This window comes from Curcuma longa, chromosome 6, assembly GCF_044706935.1.
Source record: "Curcuma longa cultivar G26 ecotype Majalengka, Jawa Barat chromosome 6, ITB_CL_G26_1.1, whole genome shotgun sequence".
Lineage (NCBI taxonomy): Eukaryota > Viridiplantae > Streptophyta > Magnoliopsida > Zingiberales > Zingiberaceae > Curcuma > Curcuma longa.
Genome location: NC_133866.1, coordinates 3,339,804 through 3,360,478, shown reverse-complemented (window position 1 = coordinate 3,360,478; position 20,675 = coordinate 3,339,804). Strand labels below are relative to the sequence as shown.

At 37.0% G+C, this 20,675-nt stretch overlaps 1 protein-coding gene across 2 annotated transcripts; it reads left to right on the top strand.

Moving 5' to 3' along the window:
• Positions 1 to 11,549: 11,549 nt before the first annotated feature.
• On the top strand, positions 11,550 to 20,675 carry LOC141830822 (filament-like plant protein 3). Of its 2 annotated transcripts, XM_074718255.1 has the most exons (6): positions 11,550 to 12,086; positions 12,199 to 12,422; positions 17,571 to 17,769; positions 17,882 to 19,665; positions 19,849 to 20,052; positions 20,344 to 20,675. In XM_074718255.1, exons 2-6 carry the CDS (start codon positions 12,312 to 12,314, stop codon positions 20,350 to 20,352), a joined length of 2,307 nt encoding a protein of 768 aa, XP_074574356.1. In that variant the 5' UTR covers positions 11,550 to 12,086; positions 12,199 to 12,311; the 3' UTR covers positions 20,353 to 20,675. The 2 variants fall into 2 exon arrangements, with proteins under 2 accessions (XP_074574356.1, XP_074574355.1); XM_074718254.1 differs by having other exon boundaries at positions 19,849 to 20,675.

The following is a 20,675-nucleotide window of genomic DNA, read 5'->3' as shown; positions in this document are numbered from 1 at the left end:
ACATGCAACCAAAGAGGACATTACCAGATTCAACATCCAAAGTGAAGACATCAAAACAAAGTCAAAGGAGGAAGCTCAAACCTAGAGGGAGCTCCTAAGGTAAAATCTAAAGTATTATTTCATAATGCAATTGTCTTATATCATGATGAGCATATTAGAAATAGGTTTTATCATCTTGGTGCTAATTACCATAAAATAGAAACCTTCATGAACATAGTGAAAAGTTTAGGGTGTTTAATGGTAGACCTACTCAATCTAAGGATAGGAACAATCTAGGCAAGAACCCTAAGAAACTTAGGCATGTGTCTAAAAAGAAAAAATGATCAAGGCATTCATAAAAAGTCAAGGATTAATGACTTATAGATTGAAAATCAAGTTTGAGATCAAGACTTTATAAGTTAGAAAAGACCTTAAGCAAATGAGAAGGGTCTAAGAAGCAAAACCTAAGTTTAGAAAGACAAGAGTTATCTATGAACAAGATGAGTTTAGGATACAAATCTAAGTCCAAGGAAAGCATGACTTCATACTATAGAGTTTCATATAGTTATGGAACTAACCCTAGGTCTAGCAGCCAAGTCAAGATTACAAGGGAGGTTATCCCTAGTGTTGACCTTGAAGAGGATAGCATGAATTGCTTTAAGAAGACTAAGAAAGACATTAGGAAGGTATATAGGGAAGTTATTGTTAGTGTTAGCCCATAGAGTCAATTTGAGATGATTGACAAGGAAACATTTATATCATATTTCATTAATAAAAAGTAAAATTTATAGTTATTATATTTACTTCAGATTTGTACTAGATGACTAAATATAATAATATTCTAGGGTAGTAAGTTTTAGTCTACAACATATCAATTGGTTGAATTGATAGTGAGAGGTTGTAGATATATATAAAACACTACTTTTAACTATTTCTAGTCAAGCTTTAATATACAAGAGTAATATTAATGCGTTAAGACTACCATACAGGTCAACTGATGACTTAATCTCACAAGTCATGGATATAAATTATTAAGTTGATACATGGGTATATATTAGAGAATATGTACTGAATTAACCTGCCATAAGAATGTTTTATGGATCATTATATGAGTGTCATAAATATTCTCATAGTGACTATTAATATAAATATTCCTTAGACCTGAAGTCACTATGATTTCCTACATAAAGAGTTGTGCATTTTAATATCAACAAACATCACCTGTAATAAGGTACACTATAAAGTCGATCATTAGATATGCAATATGTTATGCGAAGGGATTTGAGTGATATAGATGAATCTATTCTTTCTATATAATGGAAGTAATATCTATAAGCCCTTGATTAAAGTAGGACTACTAAAATGCATGATCATGCTCAAATAAGTCAATATGAGATATTGAGTTCATTTGGTTAAATGAGTCTACTTGAAGATCAAGAAATATAAAAATTGATAAAGGGATAATACGGTCTATGCCTCATGGATCAATCTAGATATCGAGGATAGAAGGACCAAATTATATAAGATAATAGACACAGAAAAGTTAGATCGGATTTCGACTTTCTCATCACTTGGATAACAATGATGCATTGCTAGATGTCACTCATTGCTTATATCTCTAAAATATTATTTTAAATACATTACCAACATTATGAGAACCTATTGGGTAGCACACAAAGAACATGTTTGAATTTGATTGCCTGCGTCAAAATAGTCATATTACAATAAAAATGGTGTTTTTTGGTGAAACAAGCGCTATCAAATATTTAAATCTCAAGTTGCTCCACTAAATATCTCAATCATTAATTAACTCTTCCTCATAATTAATTTCTAAGCTTACAAATTCTCCGCAAGTTACAAGAGATGCTGAGGAATATTCTGATGAGGAAAACAAAACGCTAGACGACTCTAATATTACAAGAATAACATTATTTAACGATGAAAATAGCGATACAAACTTTAATTTCGTATTTTACTAAAAATTTATTTTCACCATTAATTAAACTTCCTGTCATTATTAGAGATGAAAATTTAATTCAGTCACTACAATAACTATGAAAATTTAATTCAATGCCTAAAATAATGGTGAACATAAACTTCCGTCACTAGCTAGAATAGTGAATTTTTGTGTTTTAGGGGTTTTCACTTAGTGAATTTTTGTATTTTAGGGGTTTTTTTTTTTCTCGTGCGCACGCATTCTCCCTGCTTCGCGATCTCCGACAATCCTTCTCCCTCCCAGCTCTGTGTTCCTCCCCTCTCCGAGCTCCGACAGTCCCTTCTTCACGATCCTCTCCCTACTTATCGTCATTTTCTTGACTGTTAATCTTGTTAGACGATGATCTCTAAGAATCTACAACCGAAAGAATTACAGACATGCAAAAGTACTATTTGATTTGATGAACACCCTGGACGAGAAGAAGCTCTAACTTGTTAATTACGCAGGGAGGGAGATGTATATAACATAACAACAACAAGAGATTTGTTTCTTTTGAGGTAAGGGAAGCAAGACTAATGTCGGGGAGGGAAGATTCAGAATAAATTAAGTCCATTAGCAATAGTTGGTTGATTGAAATAATAAGATGCTTGTGATTTGCGAATAACTTTATATTATTCAATGGTTTTTTTTTGATAATTTAAGTATTCAATTTTTTAAATTGATTAATTTTGAAGGTAATCCGTAGATTTTGTATTTAATTTGACTAAATGTTCAAATTATAATAAAAATGATGTTTATTGATGAAATAGGCTCTATCAAATATTTAAATATGAAATTGCTCCTTCAAATATCTCAATCATGAATCAGCATCTTTCACTCTTCTTCCTAATTAACTTTTCTCTTCAAGATCCCACACATTCTCTTCAAGTTGCATGAGATGCAGATTCTGTTGATGAAGACGAACACACTTGAATCCACTACATCTCTCTCCTTTCGATCTTTGCTGCTAATTTTGTGCTCTGAGACTCTTGAGTTCTGAGTTCGAGTGGGAATCTAGGCTTGAGTTCCACCGAGGCCTGTGTTGGCGTTCAACATCGAATTAAGGATCCAACAATAATATCATATTTAAGCAATTGATCTCTAATTAAATCATTTTAATTGTGCATACGAAGTTAAAAGAGAATCTTACGGATCCACTAATATATGATTAGCAATTGATCTCTAGAGAAATAAGATATCCATGAACTACTTAGAAACTCAATCATAGATTATGCTTGTATATGCACATAATCTATAGATGCGAACACATGAAATTCTTCTGCAAAGGTAGAATCCATCACCCCAGCGGTTCCACACGGTCGGCCCCACGACCATCTGTGAGGAGGTAAATCAAGAAAACTGCAATTGACCATGATGGAAGAGGGTATTGTCTTGACTTCGTCGAGAGAACACATGAAACTCGAGTACACATAAATTAGAATTAATTTTGTTGAAATGGTAGTAGCACAGACATTGGGCCCAAAGTAATGGAAGGCCATTGTTGGTTCCCAATTTTAGCCCAACTTTAACACTGGTCTGCCAAACTCAACCGCAATTAAGTCAGTTGATGAGCTCACCATTCTTCTGGATATACTATAACAACAAAAACACCGCAGCCTCAGTAATTATGACATAGTCGTAGTTCAAACTGTTGAGATACAATCAAAGTCTCACATTGAAAATATATGATCATGAAGTTATAAAATGAAAAATATTTCTATTGGTATGAAGCCTTTTGAGTTAAACCCAAAAATAAAAATTATGAGGGCTTAGGTCTAAAATGGGCAATATCATACTATTGTTGAGATATATGTGGATTCCATCGGACCTTACCAGTGGTATCAGAGTCATAGTTATGTGATCTATAGCAGATTTTCAACAGGGTGGTTCGAACTCGGACCATGAGGATAATATATTTTTATTGGTACGAAACTTTTTTGGATTGAATCTAAAAATAAAAATGATGAGGGGCTGGATTCCATCGGAACGTCTAGAAACTGTTACACAAATTGTGCCTGCATCATCAGTAACTGAGAAGCATTCTTATCATCTTTAAAACACTAGGAATAGAGTTCCAGCCATTGCTATGGAGTGAAAGCTCCTAAACTTTGCAACTTAAGAGCCTCTTAAGCAGTCTTCCAGAATAACAGACAGGTGCACTATTGACCTTAACAACAGATTGATATCTGAGCAACTCTGTCTGCTCGTGTCCCATCCCATATACAGTGTTCTTCAATTATTGGTATCAGGTCTGACTCTGTGTAGTTCTGTCCAATGTCAGTCGACACTCTTTCTTTGTTGGTATTTGCATACCAGCCAACATCGTCTGTCTGATCATTCAACTCTGGTCTGCACATATCACTGAACAACCAGGCCAGTACATATCTGCACCTCACAGAACCAGCAACTTCCTTTCTGTATATTTATTTAATTAGTGGATTAGCTCTGAAAAGAATCATCAAATGGACTAAGCACTCTGACGACCAAAATAAATCGATTGTTGCTTATGTTTGGAATTATGGTGTGAAAGTTTCAGGTTTAGCACTTCAGTGGCTAGATTGGGGAGGACAACGTAAGTGCTAATTCACATGTAAGTGTTAATTCTCATGTTTGTAGTTCCAAGGGCTACTGTAGGGTAAGAGATTTGTGGTCAAGCTAAGTGAAAACATTATGCTACTCTCCAACTTAAAGAACTTAAAGCTACACTCCCTTTTAACTCACTGTCACAAACTGAATTAATAGAGTTTTCAAGATTGCTGCTGTGTATCACAAGCCATTGTTGCTTATTTTCAGGCCACTACTATACAAGCTCTAATGGATATCGACAAGGAGATTAATGTTGTTGGAAGAATAAAGACTATATACTTGTGATGGGTGTAGCCATGATGTAGTAGAGTCGAGAGTAGTAGAGTGTGTTTGAGAAATAGTTGAGTAATAATATATATTCTTCCTCTAATCTAATTATAAGTGTCAACTACTCTTCCATTGCAGAATGGTTTCCGATAAAATGGTACCGGAGATTGGACAATCGTAACGAGTGTATTTTCTATCCCTTGTCTTCACAACAACTACAAGAATTGGAGTGTCTTGATGAAAGCTTTGCTTTGATGCCAAGATGTTTTGAGATTATTGCAAAGGCAATGAAGAGCCTCAAGGTGAGCAAAATTAAACTTTGAATTAAAGGAGGATTATGGTAGAGCAAAGGAAGACATGAAATTAAGAAGAAAGACAAATTGAAGAAGATTATGTTTAAGAGAGGAAATGTTAGAACAAACAAAATGCTAAATTTAATTTTGAGAGGACCAAAAAAGTCTATTTTCTGAGTCATAGTGTTTGTCTAGAAAAGCTAGTATCGAAGAGTCGAACTAGTTAAATCTCAAAAATGGTTAGTTTCTAGGAAATTAGTGGATTTCTCTAAGAGATTAAAATTTTTGGGAGAATGAAGATATAGCTCTCTATATAGCTGTTGGTCGTAACCATAATATAGTAAATAGTCATAGAGTATGTTTGGAGCTATATTTAAATCATAATTTCCACTTTCTACCAAGCAATCCACTTGATAACATTTATTACTTCCTATGACAATAGTTTCATTTGCCACGAATAACAGGTGCTTGGTTGCAATCGTGATCTTTAATTTCTATTGCATCATGAGAAACAGTTGTCCAATATAATCTGGAAGCATCGTCAAATGGGACAAATTTATTTCAAAAAAATTGTGTTTAATATAGACCTAGACAAAAAATCAATCTAGATTTCCATTTGGACTCGATAGCTTAAGCATTTGATAGCTCTGACAATTGGCTAGCTTGGCACTTAGCCAGTTCAAGCATCGACTAGCTTAGCACTTGACCAGCTCAATTCAAACACTAGGCACTCGGCTCACACTCGGCCAGCTCGACACTCACTCATTGCAAGCACTTGACACTCGGCTTAACTCAGCACTCGACCAACTCAGACACTCAACTCGACTTAGCTCAACCATACTAGGCACCTCGGTAGCTTAGCCATGCAAGACCGTTCATCCTTCTTAATTTGGCAACGTGAGTTTGGAAGTCAAGATCATCTCGACAAATAAAGATAAGTTTGAATTTTGTATTAAGTAAATTTAATTTTGTAAATTTTAAATATCACCGATAATACTTCCAACAGTACTTGTTGCTGAATTCTCCGTTAATTCTCCAGTGATGGCTCCACAAAGCATGCAACAACAGCAAAACACACATGCATGCCATTTGCCAACCTTAAACATCAAGCTGCAGACAGAATAATAATTCCACTTGCCAGCACTGGACCACCCATCCATCCATCCATCTGCTGCAACTAACACTCTCTTTACTTGGAGTGAACCCTACTCTTGGCTCTTGGTGAAGTGACTGGAAAAAGGGATGCCCTAACCACCAGATGCTAGCTCAGGTTTAGGGTTGCATTTTCAGAATTGAAAATGAACACTGAAAAGGCCACCCAGAATAGTGTGATGCGAGTACAGACACTTCCCACTTGCAAGCTGATTAAGATGGTCGATCGAGTTTGGTGGAATGGCAAATCGCAATCATAATAGTGGAGGAGGTGAGTTGTCGGACTCGGATAGCTCGATGGGGAAGATGCATGAGATCCATCTCATGAATGATTGAATATATATATTTGAGTAATGTAGTGGTAAAGTATATTAGAAGAATAAATAAGACTTAAATGAATATTTTGCCCTTTGGACGTTTAATTTATCAAATAATAATAATTAATTGATCGAGTAGTTTCTAGAATGGCAAATCGTAGTCAATTGGAGGAGGTGAGTTGTCGGACTCGATCGGATAGCTAGGGAAGATATATGAGATCGATATATATATATAATGTATGTATATTCGAGAGGTGGTACTTGAATGAATGTTTTATCCTTTGGAATTTAATGTTAACAATTAATTGACTTCTTTATAAATGGTCGTGACATTTAATTTCGATAATATATATATGTATGTATATTCGAGAGGTGGTATAAATGTTTTTGACTGCTTGTTAAAAAACAGATAAAATTGGCTGTTTAAGAGTAACAAATTTGACTATGAGAAGAATACATGCATTTAAAAAATATCTATTCATTTATTTATCTATCTATCTATATATATCTCATCTTCGCCGCCTCCTATATGTTTGCAATGTTTATCCTTGATGAGGATAGTATTGTAGTAGGAAGGTCAACAATATAGTTTTGATGGAGGCCAAGGTCGAGCTAGGTCAGACGGGACCATGTTTGTTTATCCTTGATGAGGATAGTATAAACTGCCTTACGTGTAGTGAAGGTCAACAATATAGTTTTGATGGAGGCCAAGGTCGAGCTAGGTCAACGGGACCATTTCTACTAAGCCTACTTGTAACAAGACTTTCCATCAATCAGATCGCACGAGAAGGCCCCATTCGGCTTGATTAACCTTAGGCCCTTTACTCGGCTAGGAAAGGCCAATCCTCTCAGCCCCCTTCACTCGGCTTGGGAAGGCCAATATCCTCTTAGTTCCCTTCACTCGGCTTGGGAAGATTAATCCTCTTAACTCTCATCGCTCGCCCCAATCCTCTCAGCTCTACTGACTCAATGCCATCAAACCTGTCGGCTTAACCCTATGAACCCAACAATTCAATTACTCAACTCTATCGATCCAACTCTTCCATTTAGCATGTCCCATCATCTAGCTCAATTATCCCAATGGGTCGATAGCAGGTGGGGCTACTGTAGCACGTGGGATTGCACGTGAGTTATCATAACACGAGGAGCAATATGGTCTATGTAGCGTGATCTTACACAATCTTCTATAGTAAAGAATGTGGATGACACGACATGTTGATACGGTGATGTGGCACTTTCCTTACTAGGTATGACATCTCATTAATTAGAAGCAAGGGACTATAAAACAACCCGCTTCTACTGGTAGAGGTACGCACGTACCACATATATACATAAATTTATTAACCATCACACCCCTCCATTATTATTCTTCTTCTCCATCTCTCTTGGATTTTTAACTTGATCGTTGGAGTGGTTGAGTCAGGGCACTCTTGGACTCCATTTTAACCCTTCCCTTCTCTACAAAACTTTGGAGGCGTTTCTATCGGTCTAGCTCTCTCGTGTTGTTTGGTGACTTCATCAACATAGGGGTGGCTCGTTCTTCAACGATCTCAGACAAGAATAAATTTGACTGAGTCAGGGCACCCCTTGTTATATTTGGAAGGTATCCTAAGACAATCATCTTAGATAATATACTATTTATTGGATATATAAAATCACTATTTGAGTGTACATTTTTTATGTATCTGATTATATCTTAAAATCAATTAATAAAGTCCACAATACAATGCATAGTATGAGAGAAATTATGATTGGATTATAATTAGTGGGTATCTTTATATGTGTAATTATGTATATGTATTGAAATATTCCTAGTTGATGAATTGATGAGATAGATATCATTGATTCTGTAAGACTAACATATGTAAGACTCGTTGATTTTATTATCAGGTAGTCGATCCTAACTGATTGGAAAAATTATGATGTTGATAGTTAACATATGGATGTTGGTTAAAGATAACTAGTTCATCAGATGTGACCTGACATGAGACTTCATATGATTTTATATATATCTATAAAGATCTCATTGTAGCTCGTGTAAGTTTCCTTTGACTTGAGGTATTCAAGTCATCTTGGTCATGTAGAGTTATATTTTGATATCTTAAGCAAACATCTTTTTGGAGATGGGCCCCAGGATGATTCAGTATAAGTCGAAGTATCCAAAAGTGATTGAGTAACTCATAGAGGATTCACCACTCCTTTTATTAGGAGATGCATATCCCATGATGACTTGTCAGGATTGTTACTAGTAAGTCTTTGGCCAAAGCAGAAATATGTCAAGAGGATGGTCTTTTTGGATAGATGTTTGAGTAATTTGAATTTGCATGACAAGGAACTACTACTTGGGCTAAGTGTGACGTAGTCAGCCTACTGGGGGCTGACACATAGATGATGTCCTGAACTAAGAGAGTATAAGATGAGTGAAAGGAATAAACACATGAACAACTGTAGTTATTGAAGGGTTCAGAAATGATTCTGAAATCAACTATGTTTGTTTGATTAATTGGGGATCATGATATACTACTAGTGTCACTCATGATCGATCCATAATTAATAGTTAATTATGGGCGATCAATCATAAACTGGGAACCTATAATGTCACATGTACTACGAGTTTATCTAAAAGACATAAAACGAGTTTGAGAATTGAATTCTTAAATCAAGAGAGATTGAGTCTGGTTGGACCAAAACGGAAGCGCGGATGGACCATATTTTTTGAAGATAAAGTGGACCCTTTTTGATTTAATTATAAATCAAATTTATTTAGTTTTAATTAAAAGGTGGTTTGGTCTTGAACCAACATTGTTTGGTCTTGAACCAAACTTAAAGTTATTGATTTGAGTTTTGGGGCTAATGGATGCAAATTTTAGATTCGTGAATCAAACCCTTTAGAGATTTATAAATCGATCTAGATAAAATAGAGAATTAACAAATTAAAAACCTAAGGGTTAGGTTTTTCTCTTCTCCTCATTCTCCTCTTCTTGTCGTTGCTCTCCTCTTCTTCTTGCCATCGCCGATCACCTTTGGTGGTGCAGCAGCCGTCCAAGAGGGGTCGTCCAAGCTTGCCTCCGGCCTTCCCTCCTTCCACCGATCAGCCAACTCCCTCAGTTGGCCAGCCACCACGCCAAGGGAGCTTCAACCGTGCTAAACAGCCGCCGGACAGTAGAGTTCTAGTCGCGAGGTTCTTCTTGCTCCGCCCTTGGCTATTGTTCCGGCGATCAATTATTGTTGTCAGAACTCTAACGCCATTAGGCCTGTTGCCCCTCGTCGACAGTGAGCCATCCGACTTTTAAACGACGGCTTCATCGCCTCTGTTCAGTTTGTTTTGTATCGTTGGGTTGCTTTGAGTCGTCGGATACTGAATCGAACCATGAGTTCTTTCTTGGATCGCTTTGCCTCACTCTTTTGACTAATATTGAAATAGAAACACGACACGTGAATTAGTGAAGTCGTCTCGAGGAGATCTCGGCGTGGATACGAGTAGAGGTAACTTTTCTAAAGATTGCTAGTTGATGTTGTTTTTACTTCATGTCACCCAACATGTATAATTTATTTATGCCATCTATTTTTATGATTATGTTTATACGCGTGTGTATCATAGTGTGATTTTTTATGTGTGTGTTGTAATAATTTAGATTATTATACTTACGCTATTTGTTTATTGAAATAAAATTTTAAAATACGCATAGAGAAACCTAACAACTCTTGGTCTCCATTCTAACCCTTTCCTTCTCTATAAAACTTTAGAGGCGTTCCCATCGGTCTGGCTCTCTCATGTTGTTTGATGACTTTTCGTTAACATAGGGGGCAGCTATTTGGTGGCTCGTTCGTCGACGATTTTAGACAAGAACAATATTGTAGAGTCACAATCCCTTAACTTTCTTTCTCTCTCCTTCATATTTTTATAGATTTCCTCCATGTGATGTAATGAAAAAGCGTTTCCAATTATTAAAAATTGTCAAATGGTCATGATCATATTTTTTTTATATCAAAAATAAAATATTCTTATTTCAACAAAAAAATAATTTAATTCGATAAAAAATTATATATAAAGCACTTGTATATCAAAAATTCTTTATCAATTTGATAACAATTATTTAAATTATTCAAATCGCTTCAACATAATTAAAATTATCATAATCTTACTGTAGTAGTTAATTATTGAATTTATAATAGTGTACAATCAATTATTAATTAGTTGTAATAATGTTTTAACAATGATCATTTGTATGTTAAAATAATTTTAATTAAATTTAATAATTTTGATTAAGTTATTAAAAATTATATATATGTATATATATTAATTAAATTGAATCAGTTTATTTTTATAGTGTAGCAGTTATATGGTGTAGCATATTGAAGTAATGGTATTTTTAATGAAAAAAAATGATAAAGTACTGTTTTAATATTTTTTAATAATACTTCTTTATATGACTCTGATAATTTGATTTTTAACCATGAAAATTTCAAAAATATGGGAGCACAATTCTCAACAAATGAAACAAATGAGGCCAAGATTCTTATGCAATTTATCTCATAACATTAAAACAAAAGGAATATAGAAGCCTTAAAAGCTCTCATTCATTTTTATAAAAGACAGATTTTGAACTAAAATCTTGGCAACAACTTGTGTTTCTATATGAGTTCATAGAAAAACTCTCTCTCTTTCTGTGCATTTAAAGATTATTGTTTATTTGGAACCATCTTTGATGACGGTCAAAATACCATTTAGTTCAGTCAAACAATTTGATGCTCTAGTAAAGATTTCCTTTTTTTTCTGTAAAAAACATCCTTTCTGCAAAGTTTTTATGTAGCAATCAAATCGCAGTTGAAGAAGAGTACGTGGGATCAGCAGACCCCATTGCTGTCCTCTACTGCCAAAGCAACCAATTTTAAAAGCATCAGTTTTCTGTTCGAGGACCGCAGAAGAAGAAAAAGTAAAGTATAGAGCTGGGACAGTGCAACTCCCTCTCTCTCTCTCTCTGGTTCTCAATAAAGCTAATAGGTGGCACAGTCTACAGATTGCAGCAGGAGGGTCACAGGAAGAGGAACAGGGACGAGGGCGGGAACGACGCCGGTTCCGTTTTGAAAGCGTCAAGAAAAGCGAGCCCCTCTTGTACACGACGCAAAAGAAAGCTGAAAAGTGTGCCCAAGGAGGCGACTTTCTTCTCCTGCTCACATGCGCATTAGCCTCAGGAAGAAGGCGATAGATCAGGAGGTTTGTTAATGCGTTGGACAGCTTTTTCAACCGTCGCATGTAAAAAAGATGACAACTTTAAGAAGAAATCGGTGTGAGAAGGACAAGCTCACGCTGATTTTGTGCCCTCTGACATTCGGTCCATCTGGAGTGAATGACGCCGATTTCGTCGGCGGCATCTTGGAGTGACGCGGAGGACTACTTGATCCGAGTGGCGCTCTCTTTTCTGTTTCTTCTTTCTGGGGAATTTGCACCTTGATGAGATGCTGTTCGTTGCAAAAGATGAAATTGGGGGGAAAGGGTGGAACTTTTGGATGATGGTGAGTTCCTCTTCGACTTTGCTTTCTTGGTCTTGTGATGAAGTTTTCATTTGGCTTTCAGTTGCCTTCTATTTTCTTTTATTCCAATCTTCCATCGGCGCTCGGTTTTCAGTAGGCCTTTTGCGTCCTGGCAAGCGGCGAGTTTTCTGAGCTTTGACTGTGGCGGAACAGGGAGGTGGTGGTCGGAAGGGTGCTGCTGCTTCATTTGATGGTTGACATTGCAGGATGGACCGTCGGAGTTGGCTGTGGAGGCGCAAGTCATCGGAGAAGAGCCTTGGTGAGACTGAGAGTTCCGGATCGGTATCCCCTCAGTCTGAAAGATACTCAGATGACCAGGTTAGTACGTTGCCCATTTTGGTTGTGTTCTAACTCTTTTTTCCTTACCGTTTGGGATTTCCAGTGGGAATGTAGAAAATTCTGTAACAAGTTCATCTGAATGAAATTGTTGTTATTTATGTGGCTATTGAATTGTTCATCTCCGTAAAAGACAATTGGTCCATCCAAATATGTGATGATGAGTAATTAAGGTTGTAGAATAGGTCCTCCAAATTACAGATCTGTCAGATATTGAATTAACATTAACATTTAGAGTGTACTCATGCATGGCAGTTATCTTACACTGCATTTCATAATGTTTTCTTTTTCATTCTTAAGATCTCTTTATGCCCTTGAAGTTTCCATAATGTCAGACTAGGAGTATCTAAATAATAATCAGTGCAAGTAGGATCTGATGGTCTGATGTTGGAGAAGTTGTTACTTCAAGTTTCTTTGTTGCTCAGTGTTTACTCTTGATCTTCTCCTGCAAACAAGGAACTAAGAACTGAGTTTTGTTTGGACCTTCTCACAGTGGAGCACCCATATCTCTAGTGTGGCATTTGTTAGTTGAAATCTATAAAATATAGAAGATAAGATGGTTCTCTGAGGGGGATCCCAGTAATTTTTCTTTTCCCAAATTTCTTTCTCATTTCTATATTCTTATTGAGGGCATTCACCCTTTGTCATGTGGTTATCTTTGTTGTTTGTTCAAAATAGGTGACAAATAAATATTTATTTTTTAAAAAATCTATCAGTGTCAAAGTCAGTAGGCCAAATAAGTATGGGTGTGGATAGCTAGCTTCCATAGATAGGGGAAAAGCCTCCTTGAATTTGTTGAGAGAAGAAAACTCAGATCTTCTTGGAAAGAAGAAAAAGTTGTTTAAGATAAACTTGATTTTGTACTGCTATCGAATTATTACATATATATAAAGTTTGCACCAATTTTTAACTTGTGCTCATTAGTTGGATGCTAGTAAAACATGCCCATTCAAGTGGACTGATTTTTGTTTTTTTAGCTTCCAGATGGAGTGTGTCCACAACATGGGTGCTTCTTCTCTCTAAGAGTTACGATCTTCTTTGATTGTTTAGAATTTGGATCACTAACATGTATGGACCTCATACGAATCGCGAGAGGAGGTATTTAGTGAAATCCATTTTTGTCAGTGAACTTAGGGATGGATCATCACAAGTGGGCAACTTCAACTTCACTTCCAACCTCATGAGTGGTCGAATTGTCTAGGAATATAGTGGCATCTGATTTGTTTAATAGGTGGATAAATTGGTATGTTTTTAATTGGGAACGCTTCACTTGGAGTTGCTTTCATGAGGGCTCTGTGTTTTGCTAGGCTCAACTATATTGACTCTTCCTGACCATATTCTCTTACTTTACTTTAATGTTCGCAGTTTATATACTCTCAGGCTGAGGGTAATCAAATTCAAAAGTTTTTGGATTCATCGGAAGGATTTTCATGTCCAACTCCATTCTTGTTGGTTAAGGTCAGGTGAGGAACTAGCAATGCAACTACCTAGGTCTGCAATCTCTATGAGCTACAGGGATGGCTGAAGGGATGGAAGTTGAATCCATTTCTTTGCAAGAGAAATTTCTAAGAACTGAAATAAAAAATACTGATGTTCTAATAGAGTTTCACCCCATATTGAAACCATTTTGGTGGCAAGGCATGTTGCCAAATTTATTGGCAGCAACTTGCTGAGGTACATTGGATTTAGGATAGAGATGAAAATTGTAAGTACTTCTAATTTTCTACCGATGGGTGCAAGTGTAAGTTCTATTGTCTTTTAATGCATTCACATGTTGAGGTCCCATGAGGGTTAGAGATTTATAAGGTTTTCTCTGATCACTTAGGTGTCATATTGGAGGTCACTCATAAAATTTTCTAAGGTTTCCCTCCACATTGTTCCTTGTTAGTTTGGGCTCTCTAAATGGGTTGGTTTTACCATTATCTAAAGTTGAAGTTCTAAACTAGGTCATCCAAAGAGCTTGTGCAAGATGAATTTTCAATGCTCTCTTTTGGACGCTTAAACATGGTAAAATCTAGTTTTTTGATTGATTGTTTAAGGTTGAGCTCAGATAAATTCCTTAAACTACTTCTATATTGCTCTAATTCCTAAACTAGAGGATTCTTGTAGGGTTGGTGACTTCAGGCCTATTGCTTTGAACACTTACTAGTAAAGATAATCACAAGACATTGGATCTCAGCTATGGAAGGTAATGCATTGGCTTTATAGTGGACCGTTGTGGATCGTCAGTTTGCTTTCACAAATGGGAAGAGGATCTTTGATTGTTTTACGTGTGCTTCTGAAGCAATTAATTGGTGCACGACTAGAAGTGAAGAGGTGGTGATTATCAAGTTGGATTACAAACAGTTTTTTTTTTATGATGTAACCTAGGTGGCATCGAAGCATATCTCTCTCTTTATAGCTTCTTGAGTAGGTGGATTTTATAGATATGAGTAATGTGTGATTCGACAAGAAGTTGTCCTTAATGGTTGGACTAGTGAGTGGTTTTCATGTGGGAAGGGGTTGAGGCAGGGAAATTTCATCTCTTTATCTTTCTTACCTATGCTCTTCATTGAACTCTCATGAAAGGATATGATTCTGGGCTTCTTTGTGGAGTGCAAGGGAATGTTATGCTCAGGTGGAGGGTTATTTGGCAAATGCATGACCTTAATTCCGTCAATATTGAATTGGTGGTGTCTATAGGCAGCAACATTTCGTCTTGTTTGGTTCGATACTTGATTTCACTTTTTCTTGACCTATTTGAAGCTTGCATTAATAGAGAGAACTACTTCAATAGGCTGGATGCCTCTGACAAGGATTTTATGAGGCTGGCCACCTTGGAGGACTTAATTAGACTTCATTCACTTATAGCTTCCTCAGTTGGAAAAGAATTCTTGCTTATTCTGTGCTTGTCTTCTGAACTGTATTGATGGTAGTACCTAAATGGCTTTGCTTTCTTAGCCTCCTCAGAAGATGATGATTTCCTGTTGGCTAGTGATTCGGAGTCACCGGAACAGTTGTTTATCAGTTGTGTCATTGCCAAGAGAGGGTAGAAGGTGATCTTAGTTGTTTTAATCTACTACAGGGGTAGATTTTCCTTGCTGGAAGCTCGAATGGCTGGATTCAAAACTTCGCATAAAAATCTGGCTTAGATCATGGCATAAGCATGGTTGTTTGTACTTTGGAGGGGTTTGAATGCTATGATTTTCAAGGTCAGATGACTAAATGCTAGGAAGCATGGATATTATTAGCTGCAGTTGGATTATGCTATGCTCTTATATGGAGACCATTTGACTATGGTTATTAATGATCTAGGTTTAAGTATTGAATCGTTTGGATCTGCTGCTTCTAAAAATCTTAGATGTATCATCTCTTTCGTTGATTTCTTAGCTTTTGGCAGGATTGCTTTTGCTGAATGTTGATCTTGTATCATCTAAGATATGTTTAGGTTAATATGAACTTGTGTGACCAGTTTTGTATACTCATATTGCAATTTTAATACATTGACTCATTCCTGATAAAGAAAGAAGATTATTTTGAATCTCCTAACCCAATTTGGTTTGATCGCCCTACTCAACTTGATTTGAATTGTCCTTGATTATTTTCTAATCTACTACAAATATTTTCCTCGTTCCTCATGATATAATACCATCTATTTTTTTAAAAAAAATCATCGTTGAAGGCAATAGTAATTTGCACCATCAAATTTATCATAGTATAGAGCCAATTGAAGAGGAGTCTTGGCATAATGGTAAAGTTATTATCATGTAATTTGGTGGTCACTAGTTCAAGTTGCAGAAACAACCTCTTGTAATGCAGGATAAGACTACGCCTATTAGATCCTTTGTGGGATCTCACATTGACGGGAGCTTTGTGCACTGAGCTACCCTTTATAGAGCTAATTTCAATCTTCTAGCAGTTCTCTTGTGCTTTTGATTGTCGAGGAGGCAAGGATGATTGTGCCCCCGCCTATTTCAAAATTGTTTATTTAGCTTATTCATTGCAAAGCATCACTAAGCGTGCAATGCTTGTCACCATCCTCCATATCCAACACTTGTCATTAGCATCCTTGCACATTGATTCTAGAACAAACCATGTCGAAGCTCGGGTAATCCTTAATGTTATAACATATTGCTAACATCACAACTTAGGAGACTCCCCTTCTCATCTTCAACACCATGAACTTAGATACCCTCTTTCATGATTGTTGAGTCCACTCCCTTTCTCATCTACCATGTGAAAGATGGCTATAATGTTTGACTCACACTCACTAGAGGGGAGGGGTGAATTTAAGGTGATCTAGAAATAAAACTTTTTTGCAAGATACAAAGACAAGTTAATCACTAGTTCATAGAGTTCTTATGTGTGGATTTAGTTGCTCATGTCAAGTATTTATGCAATAAAAATGTAATATAAAATAATAAATAATAAAGAATAAAGAGAATACTAATATACATGGCTTAGAGCCTCTTTCCTAGTCCGTGTCATATCAATTTGTTAAGTGAATCACTCTTGCAAATCTACTATGAATGTCTCTTGTACCAGAGACGAAGCAAGACTCGTACAAGGAATCTATCATTCATGATGATGTTGCCCCAAAGAGTGAACCCTAAGATTACATTCCACTTGTAATCTCTCATAACTCACATTGTTGCTAGGTTTTCAACCTTGTTGATGTTTCACATTGCCTTGTTCACATCGCGTCAGGTTCTTAGTCCTTCGAATGTACCTAGCCTTCCAAGCTTGCTCCAATGTGTTGCCTTTCGTTGTTCATTTATGAAGTCCACCTCTTGTCAGGTTGCCTTAAAGCCCTCGCTATAAATTTTTTATCTCTCCAAGCCATCCTTTATCTATCACCTACAAGCTCACCTAGTCATAGGTTGTCAAACTATTAAATCAACAACTGTTCCATGCTCCTTGTTTGAGAGTCTACCTCGCTAGGAATTTTTGCTCCCTTAGATGCTCCAAGCCATCCTTCTCCAATCATCTCTGAGTCCACCTCATTATGGATCTCTGAGCCATTGAGTATAGCCCATCCAACTTGACTCCTTATTATGTAAATCGTCGCACATCGTATGATACAAACTGTGACTCGTATGATTTAGACAGCTATATTCATGGCAATAGTTATGCATGCTCTTTGTGCAACAGGATGCATTGAGGACTTCTCCAAATGATACTTCAGCTAGCCATGCCCAATCACCGGAGGTTGCATCGAATACTTGTGATACTGAAGTTGATAAAACTGTGAAGAGATTGACTGAAAAACTATCAGCTGCGCTTCTGAACATTAGTGCTAAAGAGGAACTCGTCAAGCAACATGCTAAAGTTGCAGAGGAAGCTGTTTCAGGTAATTTGCCTAGTCAACTTATGCATGACACAGATTCCCTACCATTCTTTGATAACACCCATTTACTAAGTTCTCGCCTTTAATGTTTAGTCTAAACTCTCAAATTTGATAGGCTGGGAACAAGCTGAAGCCGAGGTAGCAACACTCAAGCAGCAGCTCGAAACTGCAGTCGATAAGAACACTTCACTTGAAGATAGAATTAGCCAACTTGACAGAGCTCTCAAGGAATGTGTCAGCCAGTTCCATCAATTCAGGGAGGACCAAGAGGAGAAAGTTCACAATTTGGTCACCAGTAAGGGATGCGAAGGGGTTTCTGAGAAGTACGAATCTGAGAAACAACTTGCGGAAATCAAACCGCAGATTGATGCTGTGAAAATTGAATCTACGACACTTGATCATGGACTTCATGCAAGATTTGAGACTGTCGAGAAAGAAAACATGGCTCTGAAAACTGAAGTTCATTCCCTGTTCAAACACCTCCAAGTTCTATTGCTGGAGAGGGAGCTAAGTAATAAAGCAGCAGAGACAGCTAGTAAGCAACTCTTAGACAGCATAAAGAAGATCACCAAACTTGAAGCTGAATGTCGTCGATTACTCCATATGAATCGTAAGTTATCGTCCACCAGCGTTCCCAAACTAATTGGAAGCTCAATCTGTGTTGAATCTCTCACAGATAGCCAATCAGACAGTGGAGATAGATTGCCTGGTACCGAAATCGAACTTGGACGATCAGATTCATGGGCATCTGCTTTACTCGCTGAGCTTGATCAATTTAAGGGCGAGAAGCCAACTTCAAGAATTATCGATGCTTCCGTTGAGATTGAACTTATGGATGATTTCCTTGAGATGGAGAGATTTGTTGCCTTGCCTGAGTCAGATCCTGGAATCATCGAGCCAGGAGACAAGTCCTTCCAAGTTATTAAGGACGACTTACAGATTGAAAATGAAATCATGGACAATAAATTGATCATGTTAGAAGAGAAGGTCGAGAAACTTGGATATGAGAAAGAAGAACTGAGGATAGCTTTGGCAGAATCGCATTGCCGGCTTGAGGTCTCTTGCAATCTGCTGGCTGAAGCTGAAAATAAAATAGTCGAAATGCAAACAAAGATGGACTTGGCTAATGAATCGAAAGCAAGTACAGTTGTGGACTTGGAGGGAATGTGGAAGGAACTGGAGACTCAGCTTGAGTTAGCATATTTGGAAAATGGGAAGCTCTGTGAGAAGATATCTTTGTTAGAAGAAAGCCTTGAGGCTGATCGAATACTGTCTGCTGAACATAAAGCTAAAGTAGAAATTGCTGAGGTTGCTCGGCGGGAACTGGATTCCCAACTTAAGTCAGCTCTTCGGGAAGTTGGTACTCTTAATGAACAAATTGGAGTGTTGGAATGCCAGTTGAAGGAGGGAAGGGCACTGTCTTCAGAATTATCAGCAAAAGTTGATTCTTTAGAAGCGACAAACAAGGCATTGAAATCTCAGCTTGATCATGCAAATTCCGAAGTTAGGAAGCTAAAGGAGAAGGTTAATTTCTGGGAACTACAAGCTGTAGAGGAGACTAAATTATCTACAGAATATGCACTTAAACTAGAAGCGGCAGAGGTAGCAGCAAAGAAACTGGAGTTTGATCTCAAGTCAGCGCATGAGTTTGCTAATAAAGTGCAGGCTGCAGAGGTGGCAAAGATGTCAGTAGAAATTCAACTTCAATCCGCACACTTAGAACTTCAGAAGCTGAGCGATAAGGTAGTTTTCCTAGAAAAGAGAGTCGACGAGGAAAGAGCATTGTCTGCAGAATATGCAGCTCAGTGTCGGAAACTGGAAGGTGAATTCTTCAAGATGAACCGAGAAGTTGATGGTTGGAGAGCTTCAAGATCCAGTCGAGAACTTAAGATCAAACAGGTAGTGGCCTGTCTTCATCATCAATCTACAGTCAATTCTTTTCTTGTGTTTTGGACTAACTAAAATTTTCTGTTGAACTATGTTAGTTCAATTCTTCTCCAAAATGCTACATATCGAGTGCAAATTGAGCTTCACTATCATACTTAGTCAAGTTGAACATATTTGTTCTTTGTTCTGTTTCAGGAAAGAGAACTTGCTGTGGCTGCTGGCAAATTGGAAGAATGTCAGAAGACAATAGCCTCTCTGAATCAACAGTTGAAATTGTTGACGACTTTTGATGGTCTCATCCTCGAAGCTGAGACGCCAGGATACACTGCAAGCATTCAAGATCATGATGGTAGCATTACTGAAATTGAAGGTTTCTTTAGCAGCAACGATCCATTAGAGGTAATAGAAAATTACAAATTTTCGAATGGCAGCAAGAAAGGTTTGGTAGAGTCTTCTTCAGTCTCTTTGCTTTCTTCTGCTTCTTCCCCTAATTTATCTGAGATAACCAGAACATTACTATCTCATAGTGGGAGCACCACTTGTTAGAAACTACAGGAAATAGGAATTCACCAAAAACTACTTCGGTGTTTATACATTGCAAATTTACAGCTATAGATTGATGTTTGGTTGCAACTCAAAATCAGTACCTGAAGAGAAATGATGATGCAAAGTTGTTCTTTGAATGAATAGGTTTTTTGATTGGCATTGTGATGCGAAGAGCTTGCTGAGAACTTTCATGTTCGAGCCAAAAGTAAGAAGAGTATAATCAGCCAAGAGTTTCATGGAAAATATGGTTATTCTCTAGCTCTTTCCTATCTTGGTTGAAGTTGTATCAAAACTTATCCACTAGAAGATTTCTTGAGCTCAAGCAAGATGCAAGCTTTTAACTATCTCAAGTTCAAATGTGTAATACCATGAAAAATCCCAAGAATCTCGAGTTTGAGACTCAGCTAAGGTACATTGTAGAAGTGATTTTCCTCTAGTAAATAGCGGTCAAAGAAAATGGGCTATTTGGATGATCA